Here is a 20,477-nt window from a genome sequence, read left to right on the forward strand (position 1 = left end):
ACCTTTTTAGTGCATTGGTTCTAGGTAAAGGCAAGGTGATATCATGCTTATGCTTATAAAAATATTTTTTGTTATTTTCTCCTAAAGGCAGTCCGAGCAATGTAGCTGTACATCTGTTTTTTAATGTTTTAACCTGTTCTAATTTTGCTCTGACTTTTTAAAATTTCATCTTGCTATGTTGTATTGTATAAACAAACAAAATAATGTTCCAACTAATTTTTCTTAACTGACTGACTGACACAAAATGTCATAAACTGCAAACACAGACATGACACTGATAGCAGGACCAAAGTCATTTAAAACAACTCACTAGAACACAATTGTTTTGTCCAGGTACTTTTACAAAACTACCATTTTTGAATGACCTGAGAGCATCTTGTCAGAGCATATCAGAAACCATTAAATGCTCATAGCCTTTATAGTTGAAATTAAAATTAGATTTTGTATTACATCAAGAGAGAGAAAAGTAATTCAGACTCTGGTATAATATGTCCAACTTTGCATGTATGAGTAATGAATGGCTGTATAATTTGTTTTGAACAAGCTGGGAGCAGTTCTGTTGTTTGTTTTGGTAAACAAGCAAAGCAATTGTAATTGCAGTAGTTTAACCTGTTTGAGAGGAATTTATGAGACAGTTTGTCAGAGACAATTATATGAATCATTAACCTTTAAAGTTTTTCCAAAATGATATACAACTGTTCTAATCTAAAGTGTTCAAATCTCTAAAGTGTCTAAAATGACTCATGTCCTAAGTTTGTCCTTCTTCTGGATATCCAGTAATTTATATAATTAGTACTTTTTACTTTGTTATTTACAGAAAGAGGTCATCATAGGGGAGAGAAATATACAACTGTGTATTGTCCATGTATAACAGAGAGTATATTTAATGTGTCTTCATAATGTTGTGAAGCGGAACACTTATAAATTAAAAAGCAATAAAGTGACCAACGGAAACAGACAAGGTAAGTTAAGTGAAAATACAGTGAAGAATGGTCTGTGACAAATTGAAACATTGTATTTATGAATCAGTGAGAATGAGAATATGATACCACGAAAGGGCTGAGGATGATTTGTGGATGGTAAAAAGAGGAGTTGGTGTATGTTAGTTCTACATAAACAAGATGTTCTATTTGTGGAAAGTAACTGAAAATAAATAAGTATGGAAGTAGAAACAAGTATGACAGTAACAACAATAACAGAAAATACAATGGGGTGGCCATGCAGTTCCTTCAAATGATAAATAAAGCCTAAAACTCAAATCAAATTGTGACAAATACTGGAGGGCTATTGTACAACACAAATTGATATACTGCAAGTTTTCATATTTATTTTATCATGATTTGCAATAAATACTAAATTTGATGCTGCAGCAGCTGGACCTCACTCAGCAGTGCCAACTGTGATGATGGAGGTGGCCTTTAGGGAATGAGGCGAGAGAGGTGGAAAGATGGCAGCGCCCGGTAAGAAGCGATGGTTCTCTGCCTGGCTCAAATATCATGAAGTCAGGTTAATAACTTTATTTTGTTAGCTTGCTAACTTTTTTAACACAGCATGTGTAGTTTGCTTGCTACACTAGACGTGTTTCCACTGAGTACTTTTTGAGTACTTTTTGGTGAGCGGCTGACTGTTTTGGCTACGCCCACTAGTTAGTTCCCCTCGGCCTCTGTTCCCATACAAGTATTTTTGTAGCGGCTAACCAATGGAGTTCGAATGTGACAATTATCAACCTGTGTCTTGTTTGCAAACAGTACTGGGTGCAAGTCAACCAGGGGGCAAAAGCATATAAAGAGAGGAAAATTTCTGCTGCCACCACTATGTGCACACTGATGACAGTAAGTTTGGCACGTCTGAACTTTTAATTGAGTTTAACAGTTATGGACCTAAACTTAATTACTTAATTTGTTGAAGTTTTTAGACTGGCACAGCAACATGCTTGGCTTGCTGTTGTTACCAGTTTAACATTCTAGTGCCTTGTCATAATTCCATGTTAGTCAGTCCTGTTAGTGTTGTAAATGATAAACAGACTAGCAGTTAGACGTGAAGGTTATGCTATTAGTGTGAAAGGGTTAAATGTTCTAGTGGGACATTTAGGTTTCTGCAGGGTAGTTTTTTTTCCCCGATATGTAGACATTGTGTCTTAAGCATTAGTAGAGCACCATTTTACAGTGAGCAATGAAGTTCCCACTGTACTTTCACAGTACTGTGTGCTCTTTCATATTTTCCTGCAGGCCTATGGCCTTGCTTGGTTGTACTACATGTTATTTCATTTATATTAAAGAGTGAAAGTTATCCATCGTGACTTCCTGCATTTTGATTGAAACTCTGGGATGAGGGCCGTTTTATGTAGTCTACACGTAGTGTAGTGGGGAGTGATATGGTTAATATATCTATGATAGTTGAGTGAATTATCAGTTGTGGTGGGCCGATCGGAGCAAAAATGCCAGGGCTGAGTTTTTGTCCCAGTCCAGTCCTGCAAGCACCTCAACCAACGAGAGCATATGGGGCGGGCCAAAGAATGCTGCAGCGCTTACATGAACCAAACCAAAAATAATTTGCTGGGTCAGAAGTATCGTAAGTAACAAATTGTTGTAGTTTGATGGACCAGCAAACTAAAAGAGTGAGCTGAAAATATAGTGCTGCTGACTGGAGTGTTCATTTTCTGCGAAGTTTTAAATAAGACATGTAGAATAAGGTGAATCTGAAGAAATGCCTAAATTTTACATTTATTTTAGGTTAATTTTTCTGTTAGAATCATTCGTCACACACGACCCACTCAAGGACCATCAGAAAGTTAAATCTCAGAAGAAAATGATTGTTTTACTAAGTTTCTTTCTGTGATAAACAGTGGAGTTTGGGCGATTTCTTAAAGAAAAACATACTTTTTTTCAGCTCAGAAGGTTGCTAATATGACAAAATAATTTATTGTACAGTCCCTCACATTCTTGTTAAAAAGTATTTTTCACATTGCAGAGTAGTTTTTCTTACAATGCAGAAATAGGCGGCTCTGATGTGAAGATATACCTAATATTCATTCTTTCATTTAAATGACTGTTTTTAGCACCTTTTCCCCATACTATTTTCTGTCTTTATTTAACAAACACCTGATGAACCAACAAAGATCGACCAAACACAGAACAAACAAAATGTGCAAAAAAGTTATCTGGAAACTTGTGCCATTTATTGATTTTTTTTATTTTTTAAATCATCTTGTATATATCATAAAATATGTATGTATCATAAAATACAGTCATGCAATGGCTAAATGTAAATAAAAAGAAGAACACATGAAAAAAATAGTTTGATACAACAATAATTAAATATTAATGATTGATGAGACATGTCGGATTAATTTATGGCATTGAAAAAAACATACAACCCCAACAGATTTAGATAACACAATCAGCAGACAACAAAAGGATAACAGCTGTAATCCACAGATTATTTTTGTATAACGTACAATATTTTAATAATATAATCAAAAAATTAATAATAATTATTGTATGACATCAATTGTATTGTATATTAAAAGACATGGAGGACATTACCATCCTTTTGGTTTAGTGTCATGATGTTAAAGTATGTTTTTGTTGTTGGCCAAAGGCATAGATGAGCATGTGAAAGAGATTTAACCATTTTCTCATTGATTTGGCAAATAAGTACCGTCATCTTCAGGTTATGGAAACCAATCTGAATTTTTTTTTACTAAAATGATTACATAATACATGAAGTTTAAATTATATAGGTATGTATATCCCTTATTGTTAATTTTGCCACCTTACTGACAGTGAAACGATTCACCTTCACATTCATTTACAGCATGAGCAATTTCTTTTGAAGACCAAATTTTTTGGGCACCTTTCTATGGTGGGTATCTGACCAGTACAGTTGTAAAAGGAATGTCGGTCTGCAGGGTTGGGGAATAGCCCCCTGCTTTTTCCATGACAGAAGTTTCCAAGATTTCTTCCAGATGGATTACTGGGTGAGACACTGTTTTTTGTTGTTGGAGACATGCAGCACTTGCAACTTTGTTTGTAGATCAAATTATTTGGGCACCTTTCAATCGTGGGTATTTTACCAGTACAGTTGTAAAAAGAGTTTCGGTCTCCAGGGTTTGAGAATAGCCCCTTGCTCTTTCCATGACAGAAGTTTCCACGATTTCTTCCAGATGTAGTAGTGGCTGAGACACTGGTTGTTGTTGTTGTTGTTGTTGAGGAAGTTGGGGTCAAAGTGGTTGTTGTTGTCGTAGAAGGAGACATGCAGCACTTGCAACTTTGTTTGTAGACCAAATTATTTGGGCACCTTTCTATGGTGGGTATCTGACCAGTACAGTTGTAAAAGGAATGTCGGTCTGCAGGGTTGGGGAATAGCCCCTTGCTTTTTCCATGACAGAAGTTTCCAAGATTTCTTCCAGATGGGTTACTGGGTGAGACACTGTTTTTTGTTGTTGGAGACATGCAGCACTTGCAACTTTGTTTGTAGATCAAATTATTTGGGCACCTTTCAATCGTGGGTATTTTACCAGTACAGTTGTAAAAAGAGTTTCGGTCTCCAGGGTTTGAGAATAGCCCCTTGCTCTTTCCATGACAGAAGTTTCCACGATTTCTTCCAGATGTAGTAGTGGCTGAGACACTGGTTGTTGTTGTTGTTGTTGAGGAAGTTGGGGTCAAAGTGGTTGTTGTTGTCGTAGAAGGAGACATGCAGCACTTGCAACTTTGTTTGTAGACCAAATTATTTGGGCACCTTTCTATGGTGGGTATCTGACCAGTACAGTTGTAAAAGGAATGTCGGTCTGCAGGGTTGGGGAATAGCCCCTTGCTTTTTCCATGACAGAAGTTTCCAAGATTTCTTCCAGATGGGTTACTGGGTGAGACACTGTTTTTTGTTGTTGGAGACATGCAGCACTTGCAACTTTGTTTGTAGATCAAATTATTTGGGCACCTTTCAATCGTGGGTATTTTACCAGTACAGTTGTAAAAAGAGTTTCGGTCTCCAGGGTTTGAGAATAGCCCCTTGCTCTTTCCATGACAGAAGTTTCCACGATTTCTTCCAGATGTAGTAGTGGCTGAGACACTGGTTGTTGTTGTTGTTGTTGAGGAAGTTGGGGTCAAAGTGGTTGTTGTTGTGGTAGAAGGAGACATGCAGCACTTGCAACTTTGTTTGTAGACCAAATTATTTGGGCACCTTTCTATGGTGGGTATCTGACCAGTACAGTTGTAAAAGGAATGTCGGTCTGCAGGGTTGGGGAATAGCCCCTTGCTTTTTCCATGACAGAAGTTTCCAAGATTTCTTCCAGATGGGTTACTGGGTGAGACACTGTTTTTTGTTGTTGGAGACATGCAGCACTTGCAACTTTGTTTGTAGATCAAATTATTTGGGCACCTTTCAATCGTGGGTATTTTACCAGTACAGTTGTAAAAAGAGTTTCGGTCTCCAGGGTTTGAGAATAGCCCCTTGCTCTTTCCATGACAGAAGTTTCCACGATTTCTTCCAGATGTAGTAGTGGCTGAGACACTGGTTGTTGTTGTTGTTGTTGTTGAGGAAGTTGGGGTCAAAGTGGTTGTTGTTGTCGTAGAAGGAGACATGCAGCACTTGCAACTTTGTTTGTAGACCAAATTATTTGGGCACCTTTCTATGGTGGGTATCTGACCAGTACAGTTGTAAAAGGAATGTCGGTCTGCAGGGTTGGGGAATAGCCCCTTGCTTTTTCCATGACAGAAGTTTCCAAGATTTCTTCCAGATGGGTTACTGGGTGAGACACTGTTTTTTGTTGTTGGAGACATGCAGCACTTGCAACTTTGTTTGTAGATCAAATTATTTGGGCACCTTTCAATCGTGGGTATTTTACCAGTACAGTTGTAAAAAGAGTTTCGGTCTCCAGGGTTTGAGAATAGCCCCTTGCTCTTTCCATGACAGAAGTTTCCACGATTTCTTCCAGATGTAGTAGTGGCTGAGACACTGGTTGTTGTTGTTGTTGTTGAGGAAGTTGGGGTCAAAGTGGTTGTTGTTGTCGTAGAAGGAGACATGCAGCACTTGCAACTTTGTTTGTAGACCAAATTATTTGGGCACCTTTCTATGGTGGGTATCTGACCAGTACAGTTGTAAAAGGAATGTCGGTCTGCAGGGTTGGGGAATAGCCCCTTGCTTTTTCCATGACAGAAGTTTCCAAGATTTCTTCCAGATGGGTTACTGGGTGAGACACTGTTTTTTGTTGTTGGAGACATGCAGCACTTGCAACTTTGTTTGTAGATCAAATTATTTGGGCACCTTTCAATCGTGGGTATTTTACCAGTACAGTTGTAAAAAGAGTTTCGGTCTCCAGGGTTTGAGAATAGCCCCTTGCTCTTTCCATGACAGAAGTTTCCACGATTTCTTCCAGATGTAGTAGTGGCTGAGACACTGGTTGTTGTTGTTGTTGTTGAGGAAGTTGGGGTCAAAGTGGTTGTTGTTGTCGTAGAAGGAGACATGCAGCACTTGCAACTTTGTTTGTAGACCAAATTATTTGGGCACCTTTCTATGGTGGGTATCTGACCAGTACAGTTGTAAAAGGAATGTCGGTCTGCAGGGTTGGGGAATAGCCCCTTGCTTTTTCCATGACAGAAGTTTCCAAGATTTCTTCCAGATGGGTTACTGGGTGAGACACTGTTTTTTGTTGTTGGAGACATGCAGCACTTGCAACTTTGTTTGTAGATCAAATTATTTGGGCACCTTTCAATCGTGGGTATTTTACCAGTACAGTTGTAAAAAGAGTTTCGGTCTCCAGGGTTTGAGAATAGCCCCTTGCTCTTTCCATGACAGAAGTTTCCACGATTTCTTCCAGATGTAGTAGTGGCTGAGACACTGGTTGTTGTTGTTGTTGTTGAGGAAGTTGGGGTCAAAGTGGTTGTTGTTGTGGTAGAAGGAGACATGCAGCACTTGCAACTTTGTTTGTAGACCAAATTATTTGGGCACCTTTCAATAGTGGGTATTTTACCAGTACAGTTGTAGAAAGTATGTTGGTCTCCAGGGTTGGAGAATAGCCCCTTGCTCTTTCCATGACAGAAGTTTCCACGATTTCTTCCAGATGTAGTTGTGGGTGAGACACTGGTTGTTGTTGTTGTTGTTGTTGTTGAGGAAGTGGGGGTCAAAGTGGTTGTTGTTGTGGTAGAAGGAGACTTGCAGCACTTGCAACTTTGTTTGTAGACCAAATTATTTGGGCACCTTTCAATAGTGGGTATTTTACCAGTACAGTTGTAGAAAGTATGTTGGTCTACAGGGTTGGAGAATAGCCCCTTGCTCTTTCCACGACAGAAGTTTCCACGATTTCTTCCAGATGTGGTAGTGGGTAAGACACTGTTTGTTGGTGTTGTGGAAGTAGAAGTGGGGTCCAAAGTGGTTGTTGTTGTTGTTGTCGTAGAAGGAGACATGCAGCACTTGCAACTTTGTTTGTAGACCAAATTATTTGGGCACCTTTCAATAGTGGGTATTTTACCAGTACAGTTGTAGAAAGTATGTTGGTCTACAGGGTTGGAGAATAGCCCCTTGCTCTTTCCATGACAGAAGTTTCCACGATTTCTTCCAGATGTGGTAGTGGGTAAGACACTGTTTGTTGGTGTTGTGGAAGTAGAAGTGGGGTTCAAAGTGGTTGTTGTTGTTGTTGTTGTTGTTGAGGAAGTGGGGGTCAAAGTAGTTGTTGTTGTGGTAGAAGGAGACTTGCAGCACTTGCAACTTTGTTTGTAGACCAAATTATTTGGGCACCTTTCAATAGTGGGTATTTTACCAGTACAGTTGTAGAAAGTATGTTGGTCTACAGGGTTGGAGAATAGCCCCTTGCTCTTTCCATGACAGAAGTTTCCACGATTTCTTCCAGATGTGGTAGTGGGTAAGACACTGTTTGTTGGTGTTGTGGAAGTAGAAGTGGGGTTCAAAGTGGTTGTTGTTGTTGTCGTAGAAGGAGACATGCAGCACTTGCAACTTTGTTTGTAGACCAAATTATTTGGGCACCTTTCAATAGTGGGTATTTTACCAGTACAGTTGTAGAAAGTATGTTGGTCTACAGGGTTGGAGAATAGCCCCTTGCTCTTTCCATGACAGAAGTTTCCACGATTTCTTCCAGATGTAGTAGTGGGTGAGACACTGGTTGTTGTTGTTGTTGTTGTTGTTGTTGTTGTTGTTGTTGTTGTTGTTGAGGAAGTGGGGGTCAAAGTGGTTGTTGTTGTGGTAGAAGGAGACTTGCAGCACTTGCAACTTTGTTTGTAGACCAAATTATTTGGGCACCTTTCAATAGTGGGTATTTTACCAGTACAGTTGTAGAAAGTATGTTGGTCTACAGGGTTGGAGAATAGCCCCTTGCTCTTTCCATGACAGAAGTTTCCACGATTTCTTCCAGATGTGGTAGTGGGTAAGACACTGTTTGTTGATGTTGTGGAAGTAGAAGTGGGGTTCAAAGTGGTTGTTGTTGTTGTTGTCGTAGAAGGAGACATGCAGCACTTGCAACTTTGTTTGTAGACCAAATTATTTGGGCACCTTTCAATAGTGGGTATTTTACCAGTACAGTTGTAGAAAGTATGTTGGTCTACAGGGTTGGAGAATAGCCCCTTGCTCTTTCCATGACAGAAGTTTCCACGATTTCTTCCAGATGTGGTAGTGGGTAAGACACTGTTTGTTGGTGTTGTGGAAGTAGAAGTGGGGTTCAAAGTGGTTGTTGTTGTTGTTGTCGTAGAAGGAGACATGCAGCACTTGCAACTTTGTTTGTAGACCAAATTATTTGGGCACCTTTCAATAGTGGGTATTTTACCAGTACAGTTGTAGAAAGTATGTTGGTCTACAGGGTTGGAGAATAGCCCCTTGCTCTTTCCATGACAGAAGTTTCCACGATTTCTTCCAGATGTAGTAGTGGGTGAGGCACTGGTTGTTGTTGTTGTTGTTGTTGTTGTTGAGGAAGTGGGGGTCAAAGTAGTTGTTGTTGTGGTAGAAGGAGACTTGCAGCACTTGCAACTTTGTTTGTAGACCAAATTATTTGGGCACCTTTCAATAGTGGGTATTTTACCAGTACAGTTGTAGAAAGTATGTTGGTCTCCAGGGTTGGAGAATAGCCCCTTGCTCTTTCCATGACAGAAGTTTCCACGATTTCTTCCAGATGTGGTAGTGGGTAAGACACTGTTTGTTGGTGTTGTGGAAGTAGAAGTGGGGTTCAAAGTGGTTGTTGTTGTTGTCGTAGAAGGAGACATGCAGCACTTGCAACTTTGTTTGTAGACCAAATTATTTGGGCACCTTTCAATAGTGGGTATTTTACCAGTACAGTTGTAGAAAGTATGTTGGTCTACAGGGTTGGAGAATAGCCCCTTGCTCTTTCCATGACAGAGGTTTCCACGATTTCTTCCAGATGTAGTAGTGGGTGAGACACTGGTTGTTGTTGTTGTTGTTGTTGAGGAAGTGGGGGTCAAAGTGGTTGTTGTTGTGGTAGAAGGAGACTTGCAGCACTTGCAACTTTGTTTGTAGACCAAATTATTTGGGCACCTTTCAATAGTGGGTATTTTACCAGTACAGTTGTAGAAAGTATGTTGGTCTACAGGGTTGGAGAATAGCCCCTTGCTCTTTCCATGACAGAAGTTTCCACGATTTCTTCCAGATGTGGTAGTGGGTAAGACACTGTTTGTTGGTGTTGTGGAAGTAGAAGTGGGGTTCAAAGTGGTTGTTGTTGTTGTTGTCGTTGAAGGAGACATGCAGCACTTGCAACTTTGTTTGTAGACCAAATTATTTGGGCACCTTTCAATAGTGGGTATTTTACCAGTACAGTTGTAGAAAGTATGTTGGTCTACAGGGTTGGAGAATAGCCCCTTGCTCTTTCCATGACAGAAGTTTCCACGATTTCTTCCAGATGTAGTAGTAGGTGAGGCACTGGTTGTTGTTGTTGTTGTTGTTGTTGTTGAGGAAGTGGGGGTCAAAGTAGTTGTTGTTGTGGTAGAAGGAGACTTGCAGCACTTGCAACTTTGTTTGTAGACCAAATTATTTGGGCACCTTTCAATAGTGGGTATTTTACCAGTACAGTTGTAGAAAGTATGTTGGTCTACAGGGTTGGAGAATAGCCCCTTGCTCTTTCCATGACAGAAGTTTCCACGATTTCTTCCAGATGTGGTAGTGGGTAAGACACTGTTTGTTGGTGTTGTGGAAGTAGAAGTGGGGTTCAAAGTGGTTGTTGTTGTTGTCGTAGAAGGAGACATGCAGCACTTGCAACTTTGTTTGTAGACCAAATTATTTGGGCACCTTTCAATAGTGGGTATTTTACCAGTACAGTTGTAGAAAGTATGTTGGTCTACAGGGTTGGAGAATAGCCCCTTGCTCTTTCCATGACAGAAGTTTCCACGATTTCTTCCAGATGTAGTAGTGGGTGAGACACTGGTTGTTGTTGTTGTTGTTGTTGTTGTTGTTGAGGAAGTGGGGGTCAAAGTGGTTGTTGTTGTGGTAGAAGGAGACTTGCAGCACTTGCAACTTTGTTTGTAGACCAAATTATTTGGACACCTTTCAATAGTGGGTATTTTACCAGTACAGTTGTAGAAAGTATGTTGGTCTGCAGGGTTGGAGAATAGCCCCTTGCTCTTTCCATGACAGAAGTTTCCACGATTTCTTCCAGATGTAGTAGTGGGTGAGACACTGGTTGTTGTTGTTGTTGTTGTTGTTGTTGAGGAAGTGGGGGTCAAAGTGGTTGTTGTTGTGGTAGAAGGAGACTTGCAGCACTTGCAACTTTGTTTGTAGACCAAATTATTTGGGCACCTTTCAATAGTGGGTATTTTACCAGTACAGTTGTAGAAAGTATGTTGGTCTACAGGGTTGGAGAATAGCCCCTTGCTCTTTCCATGACAGAAGTTTCCACGATTTCTTCCAGATGTGGTAGTGGGTAAGACACTGTTTGTTGTTGTTGTTGTTGTTGTGGAAGTGGGGGTCAAAGTGGTTATCGTTGTCATTGGGGTCAGAGGCCTTGTTTTGGTTTTGATCAGGAGATCTGTTGTTGTAGGGGGAGAAAGTGTTTTGGTGGTGCCAGGAGCAATAGTTGTGGTTGTGTGAGTTGTTGATGTTGTTGTAGTTGGCAGTGCTCCGTTTGTGGTGGCAGCTGTAAAGTCACAGCATTTGCAGGCTGAGTTGAAGACTAAATTTGGTGGGCAGTCTTGTATGTGGGCTTTTCCTCCACCACAGTTGTAAAAAGAATGTGGGTTATCCGGTTTGGGATATAGCCCATCACTCCTTCCATGACAGGGGTTTCCAGTATGCATGGGAATGGTTTTGGTATTGTGTGTTGGTGCTGTCTGTGTGGGGGGAGTTTGTGTGGGATAGTCGCAGCATTTGCAGGCTGCGTTGAAGACTAAATTTGGTGGGCAGTCTTTTATGTGGGCTTTTCCTCCACAACAGTTGTAAAAAGAATGTGGGTTATCCGGTTTGGGATATTGCCCATCACTCCTGCCATGACAGGGGTTTCCAGTGTGCATGGGAATGGTTTTGGTATTGTGTGTTGGTGCTGTCTGTGTGGGGGGAGTTTGTGTGGGGTAGTCACAGCATTTGCAGGTTGCGTTGAAGACTAAATTTGGTGGGCAGTCTTGTTTGTGGGCTTTTCCTCCACCACAGTTGTAAAAAGAATGTGAGTCACCCGGGTTTGGATATAGCCCATCACTCCTTCCATGACAGGGGTATCCAGTATGCATGGGAATGGTTTTGGTATTGTGTGTTGGTGCTGTCTGTGTGGGGGGAGTTTGTGTGGGATAGTCGCAGCATTTGCAGGCTGAGTTGAAGACTAAATTTGGTGGGCAGTCTTGTATGTGGGCTTTTCCTCCACCACAGTTGTAAAAAGAATGTGGGTTATCCGGTTTGGGATATAGCCCATCACTCCTTCCATGACAGGGGTTTCCAGTATGCATGGGAATGGTTTTGGTATTGTGTGTTGGTGCTGTCTGTGTGGGGGGAGTTTGTGTGGGATAGTCGCAGCATTTGCAGGCTGCGTTGAAGACTAAATTTGGTGGGCAGTCTTTTATGTGGGCTTTTCCTCCACAACAGTTGTAAAAAGAATGTGGGTTATCCGGTTTGGGATATTGCCCATCACTCCTGCCATGACAGGGGTTTCCAGTGTGCATGGGAATGGTTTTGGTATTGTGTGTTGGTGCTGTCTGTGTGGGGGGAGTTTGTGTGGGGTAGTCACAGCATTTGCAGGTTGCGTTGAAGACTAAATTTGGTGGGCAGTCTTGTTTGTGGGCTTTTCCTCCACCACAGTTGTAAAAAGAATGTGAGTCACCCGGGTTGGGATATAGCCCATCACTCCTTCCATGACAGGGGTTTCCAGTATGCATGGGAATGGTTTTGGTATTGTGTGTTGGTGCTGTCTGTGTGGGGGGAGTTTGTGTGGGAGAGTCGCAGCATTTGCAGGCTGCGTTGAAGACTAAATTTGGTGGGCAGTCTTGTATGTGGGCTTTTCCTCCACCACAGTTGTAAAAAGAATGTGGGTTATCCGGTTTGGGATATAGCCCATCACTCCTTCCATGACAGGGGTTTCCAGTATGCATGGGAATGGTTTTGGTATTGTGTGTTGGTGCTGTCTGTGTGGGGGGAGTTTGTGTGGGATAGTCGCAGCATTTGCAGGCTGAGTTGAAGACTAAATTTGGTGGGCAGTCTTGTATGTGGGCTTTTCCTCCACCACAGTTGTAAAAAGAATGTGGGTTATCCGGTTTGGGATATAGCCCATCACTCCTTCCATGACAGGGGTTTCCAGTATGCATGGGAATGGTTTTGGTATTGTGTGTTGGTGCTGTCTGTGTGGGGGGAGTTTGTGTGGGATAGTCGCAGCATTTGCAGGCTGCGTTGAAGACTAAATTTGGTGGGCAGTCTTTTATGTGGGCTTTTCCTCCACAACAGTTGTAAAAAGAATGTGGGTTATCCGGTTTGGGATATTGCCCATCACTCCTGCCATGACAGGGGTTTCCAGTGTGCATGGGAATGGTTTTGGTATTGTGTGTTGGTGCTGTCTGTGTGGGGGGAGTTTGTGTGGGGTAGTCACAGCATTTGCAGGTTGCGTTGAAGACTAAATTTGGTGGGCAGTCTTGTTTGTGGGCTTTTCCTCCACCACAGTTGTAAAAAGAATGTGAGTCACCCGGGTTGGGATATAGCCCATCACTCCTTCCATGACAGGGGTTTCCAGTATGCATGGGAATGGTTTTGGTATTGTGTGTTGGTGCTGTCTGTGTGGGGGGAGTTTGTGTGGGATAGTCGCAGCATTTGCAGGCTGCGTTGAAGACTAAATTTGGTGGGCAGTCTTGTATGTGGGCTTTTCCTCCACCACAGTTGTAAAAAGAATGTGGGTTATCCGGTTTGGGATATAGCCCATCACTCCTTCCATGACAGGGGTTTCCAGTATGCATGGGAATGGTTTTGGTATTGTGTGTTGGTGCTGTCTGTGTGGGGGGAGTTTGTGTGGGGTAGTCACAGCATTTGCAGGTTGCGTTGAAGACTAAATTTGGTGGGCAGTCTTGTTTGTGGGCTTTTCCTCCACCACAGTTGTAAAAAGAATGTGAGTCACCCGGGTTGGGATATTGCCCATCACTCCTGCCATGACAGGGGTTTCCAGTATGCATGGGAATGGTTTTGGTATTGTGTGTTGGTGCTGTCTGTGTGGGGGGAGTTTGTGTGGGATAGTCACAGCATTTGCAGGTTGCGTTGAAGACTAAATTTGGTGGGCAGTCTTGTATGTGGGCTTTTCCTCCACCACAGTTGTAAAAAGAATGTGGGTTATCCGGTTTGGGATATTGTCCATCACTCCTTCCATGACAGGGGTTTCCTCCATGTATTGGAGTGATTGTTGTTGTTGTAGAGTTATCAGCTGGTACCCAATGGGCAGGAAAACCTGAAAGAATCAGTCCAGAGTGTCAGATGTTTTAATTGCTCTTTAACCTTGTTTATTTATCATATCATGTTTTAATTTCACTGAACATGACTGCTGAGACACCTAAATAGAAAGATTCCCCATTTGCACAACATTTTACAACATGTATTGAAGTTGATTCCCTCATGGATTTAATTTATTACACTTAAACCACTAACCTATGACAGTATTAGATAGAAACATTTTCCATGTTGTTACCTGGGACCAGGAGAGTATGCAGTTGGCTGATGAAGGGGTACTTTCCCTGTTTACAGAACTTTCCTCTAAAGTCATCGAGGTCCAGAGACCACACAACGGCTCCTCCAAAGCTGTTAGTTTTTAGGTAATTGACCTGAGAGAATGAGGAATCAAGCATTTCAACAGCTGCAGTCATATTGACAATATATCTATTTGCCCAGATTTGCTAACAACCAGCACTTGAAAATGAATTGGTGAGCTGAAATAAACATGATTATTACTTTCGTTTGAAGGCTGTCATAGTTGTCATATCCAACCCACTGATTTTCTGCGGTGGCGTATGGAACTCTCTGATCAGGAATCAGCTGTGTTGTTACCCCCTCAAGATAAAGGCAAGTCTGAAAAGAAGGGTCAAATTTCACGTCACCCTAATGTATTCACTCAAACAGAAATTCCCCATAAACAGTAAAATCAGTTATCTTAAACGAAGGCTATTTAAATCATTTAATTATTTTAGTAAATATAAACATAGTTAATTATACATTTAATTATGAATGTAGTTTTACCTCATAGTAGGCCCATAATCCCTCTTCACTAGTGAATCGGCGTTCGGCTCCAGGACCATTGGCTGGTGCTCCGACTTCACTGGATGCACCGGAGAGGTTAAAAGCTAGCCCATATGCTGCAAACCCCATGTTTAGCATTTCTGCAGGGGCTCCCTTAGACTGCCAGTGCCGCATGGCATAGTCCTACAATATGAAGATAAAAAATTGCAATGAGAAGATGTCTCTAAACAGAATGGTGTTTATGCATTTAAATATTAATTTCTGTACTTACAGTGTTCAAGTAGATCCTGTTTCCAGTGTCTCTGGATCCCTGGTATAAGGGGCTGTGATGTCCTGTGACACTTTCCCATGGGTGGTGAAAGTCAAATGTCAGCACATTAATGAAATCTAGGCACCTGATGAAATGCAGAGAAGATCAAGTTCAGCAAAACATGATGACAGCTAATCGTGTGCAGAATGTCAAAAATTACAGTAAATTAGTTTTACTTGGCAATCTGTTCAACTTCGTAACTGGCATCGATGATTGGTTTCTCAGCAGAGACACTAGCAGTGATAATTAACCTTTCACGCTTAGTTGCTTCTCCTTCAGCCACAAAGGCCTCCCTGAGCTCCTATACAACACAAAAGCATTGTTCAGTCGCTGTCAAAAGTCAAAGTATTTATATATGGTATAAAGATTATGGCATATTTCTTGATAGTGCCTGTTTCAAAACAGAAATTTTAATCTGACCTTGCACAGCGATGTGAATCTCTGCTTGTCCTGTAGTTGGCTCCCAGCTCCTCTGGGGTTCCTCCAGTCAATGTTTAGCCCATTGAAACCATTTGCTCTCAGAAGTTTGATAGCAGACTGGATGAACTTTGCTCTCTTTGGTCGTGTTGACACCATTTTACTGAATCTGGTAAACATTTGAACAATACAGTGATTTCATGATGACACTACACATACTGCATTTAAGGGCTTTTTAAAAATACATCAACACAAAGAGCTAAACAAAGCACAAGGGCATGTGTGCAACTACAAAACATTCTTTACCCACCTAAACAAAGGCCCAAATAAAACAAAATTATTTCAGTTTTAGTGCATGTTACATCTAGACTATTTTCACTGCTTTACCTTGCTTTCATAGAGCCAGTTTTTGGAGTTGCTGACATCCCCTGATTCAGAAAGATCCTGAAGTTGTATTGAAACTAACTTTCATGGTTCAGAAAATGTACTGCCCAAGGTGAGGTTGTAGAAATAGTCATGATATAGTGTACACTTAAACTATTTTTCTTATACGGGCCTTTTTTTAAGTTGAAGGTTTTTAAAAAAAGCTTTTAAAACATTTTAAACTTAAGTTTTAAATTATTATTATTATTGCTCTCCAGTAACCTGCAGTTGGTTTCCCATAATGTAATTAAGGTATGATTCCTAAATATATTTACCTGTTGAAATATGTTTCATGGACAATTTGAATTAATGTTTTCTTGCTAAAAACAAACATCAAATTTTATTTTGTGAGCTGATGGAATCATGAAATTAACTTTTTTTGTAGTCAAATACCAGCATCTCTCCTTGTGCTTGTTCTCATTAGTATGAAACCATGAACCAAGCATGTTGTGCAAGGCACACAAATATGGCATGACTGGGGAATGAAAGTTTCTTGATCAGGAAAATACCAACATGTTGAAGTCATGCTTATACTATCTTTTTCACTGATGCGAAAGACCAATAAGTTACTCACTTTGATATGTCAAAAGTCAAGCCACCAACCGCCAGCAGGGTTTTGAGCCGTGGATTTCTGTGTGAGCATGAAAGTTCAGTAATGATTATTTTCAAAACCCAAATTTCAACATAATTGGCTATTTTTTTTTCATTCATTTCATTCCAAAAAGTATTTAGACCACTTCCCTTTTTTCATGTTTGAGGCTTAAGCACTGACCTGTTTTTGAGTCCATTAAATAACTTATAACGTTGTATGTCCGTTCCACAACTGGGTACTAGCTTGTGTTGATGGTTAATGTCAGAAAAGGCATAGATCAGATGGGTACACTTGTTTGGATCGATATCTGAAACCGTGAACTTCCCGTCCTCTGCTCTTTCTTCGGCCTCGCTGTTAAAGTAACACACTAGCCTGGATGAAGAGGCTGAGACATGAAATAAATGATATTGTTACTTAGTTTGTAAAGAAATCAATTATATCAGATCCTTTTTTACCAAAATTTGTTAAGTTAGCAACATTTTTTTTATGTGCCAGTAAGACTTATTCCAGTAAGACACCTAAATAGAAAGATTCCCCATTTGCACAACATTTTACAACATGTATTGAAGTTGATTCCCTCATGGATTTAATTTATTACACTTAAACCACTAACCTATGACAGTATTAGATAGAAACATTTTCCATGTTGTTACCTGGGACCAGGAGAGTATGCAGTTGGCTGATGAAGGGGTACTTTCCCTGTTTACAGAACTTTCCTCTAAAGTCATCGAGGTCCAGAGACCACACAACGGCTCCTCCAAAGCTGTTAGTTTTTAGGTAATTGACCTGAGAGAATGAGGAATCAAGCATTTCAACAGCTGCAGTCATATTGACAATATATCTATTTGCCCAGATTTGCTAACAACCAGCACTTGAAAATGAATTGGTGAGCTGAAATAAACATGATTATTACTTTCGTTTGAAGGCTGTCATAGTTGTCATATCCAACCCACTGATTTTCTGCGGTGGCGTATGGAACTCTCTGATCAGGAATCAGCTGTGTTGTTACCCCCTCAAGATAAAGGCAAGTCTGAAAAGAAGGGTCAAATTTCACGTCACCCTAATGTATTCACTCAAACAGAAATTCCCCATAAACAGTAAAATCAGTTATCTTAAATGAAGGCTGTTTAAATCGTTTAATTATTTTAGTAAATATAAACATAGTTAATTATAAATTTAATTATGAATGTAGTTTTACCTCATAGTAGGCCCATAATCCCTCTTCACTAGTGAATCGGCGTTCGGCTCCAGGACCATTGGCTGGTGCTCCGACTTCACTGGATGCACCGGAGAGGTTAAAAGCTAGCCCATATGCTGCAAACCCCATGTTTAGCATTTCTGCAGGGGCTCCCTTAGACTGCCAGTACCGCATGGCATAGTCCTACAATATGAAGATAAAAAATTACAATGAGAAGATGTCTCTAAACAGAATGGTGTTTATGCATTTAAATATTAATTTCTGTACTTACAGTGTTCAAGTAGATCCTGTTTCCAGTGTCTCTGGATCCCTGGTATAAGGGGCTGTGATGTCCTGTGACACTTTCCCATGGGTGGTGAAAGTCAAATGTCAGCACATTAATGAAATCTAGGCACCTGATGAAATGCAGAGAAGATCAAGTTCAGCAAAACATGATGACAGCTAATCGTGTGCAGAATGTCAAAAATTACAGTAAATTAGTTTACTTGGCAATCTGTTCAACTTCGTAACTGGCATCGATGATTGGTTTCTCAGCAGAGACACTAGCAGTGATAATTAACCTTTCACGTTTAGTGGCTTCTCCTTCAGCCACAAAGGCCTCCCTGAGCTCCTATACAACACAAAAGCATTGTTCAGTCGCTGTCAAAAGTAAAATTATTTATATATGGTATAAAGATTATGGCATATTTCTTGATAGTGCCTGTTTCAAAACAGAAATTTTAATCTGACCTTGCACAGCGATGTGAATCTCTGCTTGTCCTGTAGTTGGCTCCCAGCTCCTCTGGGGTTCCTCCAGTCAATGTTTAGCCCATTGAAACCATTTGCTCTCAGAAGTTTGATAGCAGACTGGATGAACTTTGCTCTCTTTGGTCGTGTTGACACCATTTTACTGAATCTGGTAAACATTTGAACAATACAGTGATTTCATGATGACACTACACATACTGCATTTAAGGGCTTTTTAAAAATACATCAACACAAAGAGCTAAACAAAGCACAAGGGCATGTGTGCAACTACAAAACATTCTTTACCCACCTAAACAAAGGCCCAAATAAAACAAAATTATTTCAGTTTTAGTGCATGTTACATCTAGACTATTTTCACTGCTTTACCTTGCTTTCATAGAGCCATTTTTTTGGAGTTGCTGACATCCCCTGATTCAGAAAGATCCTGAAGTTGTATTGAAACTAACTTTCATGGTTCAGAAAATGTACTGCCCAAGGTGAGGTTGTAGAAATAGTCAAGATATAGTGTACACTTAAACTATTTTTCTTATACGGGCCTTTTTTTAAGTTGAAGATTTAAAAAAAAAAGCTTTTAAAACATTTTAAACTTAAGGTATGATTCCTAAATATATTTACCTGTTGAAATATGTTTCATGGACAATTTGAATTAATGTTTTCTTGCTAAAAACAAATATCAAATTTTATTTTGTGAGCTGATGGAATCATGAAATTAACTTTTTTTGTAGTCAAATACCAGCATCCTCCAAGCATGTTGTGCAAGGCACAAAAATATGGCATGACTGGGGAATGAAAGTTTCCTGGTCAGGAAAATACATGTTGAAGTCATGCTTATACTATCTTTTTCACTGATGCGAAATACCAATAAGTTACTCACTTTGATATGTCAAAAGTCAAGCCACCAACCGCCAGCAGGGTTTTGAGCCGTGGATTTCTGTGTGAGCATGAAAGTTCAGTAATGATTATTTTCAAAACCCAAATTTCAACATAATTGGCTATTTTTTTTTCATTCATTTCATTCCAAAAAGTATTTAGACCACTTCCCTTTTTTCATGTTTGAGGCTTAAGCACTGACCTGTTTTTGAGTCCATTAAAGAACTTATAACGTTGTATGTCCGTTCCACAACTGGGTACTAGCTTGTGTTGATGGTTAATGTCAGAAAAGGCATAGATCAGATGGGTACACTTGTTTGGATCGATATCTGAAACTGTGAACTTCCCGTCCTCTGCTCTTTCTTCGGCCTCGCTGTTAAAGTAACACACTAGCCTGGATGAAGAGGCTGAGACATGAAATAAATGATATTGTTACTTAGTTTGTAAAGAAATCAATTATATCAGATCCTTTTTTACCAAAATTTTTTAAGTTAGCGACATTTTTTTAATGTGCCAGTAAGACTTCTTATTATCATATATGTAACTTACCCAAGCTGGCGATCATCAAACAGAGACCTTCAAAGTGACAGACTGGTTAGTATTAGTTTAAAAACAAAGGTTCACAGGTAGGTTTACCCAAATTGTTTATTTAAAAAATAAAAAAGCAGGTTTTCCCACTGTCTTCTACTGGTCTCTTGCACACAAAGCATCTACCCCAAAAGGTTATAAGGGAATGTAATTTCCTTTTAAATTTTGAAAATTAAACAGCAACATGCATAAATAAATAAATAAATAAATAAACACAGTGTGTTGGGTGGATTTGGGGACACTGTTTCTGGAAAAGTTGCCAACTGTCCTAAATAACACAAATTAAATTCTAAAGACATTTGAGTGACAAAAACATGTGTAAGCAAAACAATTACCATTTGCATTGTTAGATACCACTTGTGGTTAGTCAGAAAATGTGTTTTTGTGATTCTGATTTTAAGTAAAAATGTATTTGACTAGCATGCCTTACCTGCAATTAGAGCAAGCCTCCACATGTTGTCACTATGTGGGTAAACAGAAATAGAAGAAATAAAAAAAGCTATTCAGTGGTCAGCAAAAGAAACAAAAACATGATTTTCAAACAAATCCCATTAAAAGCCATTAAAGCTACATTTCAAAATACATTCATTCTGTGTCAGTTCCCTCTTCAATATAATGTAGGTCTGCTTTTTTGGTGTCATAAGCTGTGTTTCCTTTAACCCATTTAAGCCGGGAAAGCATTACCGCATTTC

General features: G+C 40.0%; 1 protein-coding gene across 1 annotated transcript; it reads right to left on the minus strand.

The window, feature by feature from the left end:
* Positions 1-604: 604 nt before the first annotated feature.
* On the minus strand, positions 605-20,240 carry LOC131971565 (chitotriosidase-1-like). The gene is made up of 20 exons (XM_059333074.1): positions 20,216-20,240; positions 19,747-19,773; positions 19,400-19,604; positions 19,202-19,258; positions 18,310-18,475; positions 18,066-18,190; positions 17,852-17,975; positions 17,581-17,763; positions 17,296-17,412; positions 17,036-17,168; positions 16,563-16,767; positions 16,365-16,421; positions 15,371-15,536; positions 15,127-15,251; positions 14,912-15,035; positions 14,641-14,823; positions 14,356-14,472; positions 14,096-14,228; positions 13,772-13,858; positions 605-609 (listed from the first exon to the last, which is right to left on the minus strand). The coding sequence occupies exons 1-20, from the start codon at positions 20,238-20,240 to the stop codon at positions 605-607; spliced, it is 2,364 nt and encodes a 787-aa protein (XP_059189057.1).
* Between the last annotated feature and the right edge of the window lie 237 nt (positions 20,241-20,477).

This window comes from Centropristis striata, chromosome 5 (assembly GCF_030273125.1).
Source record: "Centropristis striata isolate RG_2023a ecotype Rhode Island chromosome 5, C.striata_1.0, whole genome shotgun sequence".
Classification (NCBI taxonomy): Eukaryota; Metazoa; Chordata; class Actinopteri; order Perciformes; family Serranidae; genus Centropristis; species Centropristis striata.

Coding starts and splice junctions, on each gene's coding strand:
- LOC131971565 (XM_059333074.1), bottom strand. CDS start 20,240: ATGTGGAGGCTTGCTCTAATTGCAG. Junction 19,259..19,399: donor TTTAATGGACTCAAAAACAG/GTCAGTGCTTAA, acceptor ATGCTCACACAG/AAATCCACGGCTCAAAACCC. Junction 16,422..16,562: donor TTTAATGGACTCAAAAACAG/GTCAGTGCTTAA, acceptor ATGCTCACACAG/AAATCCACGGCTCAAAACCC.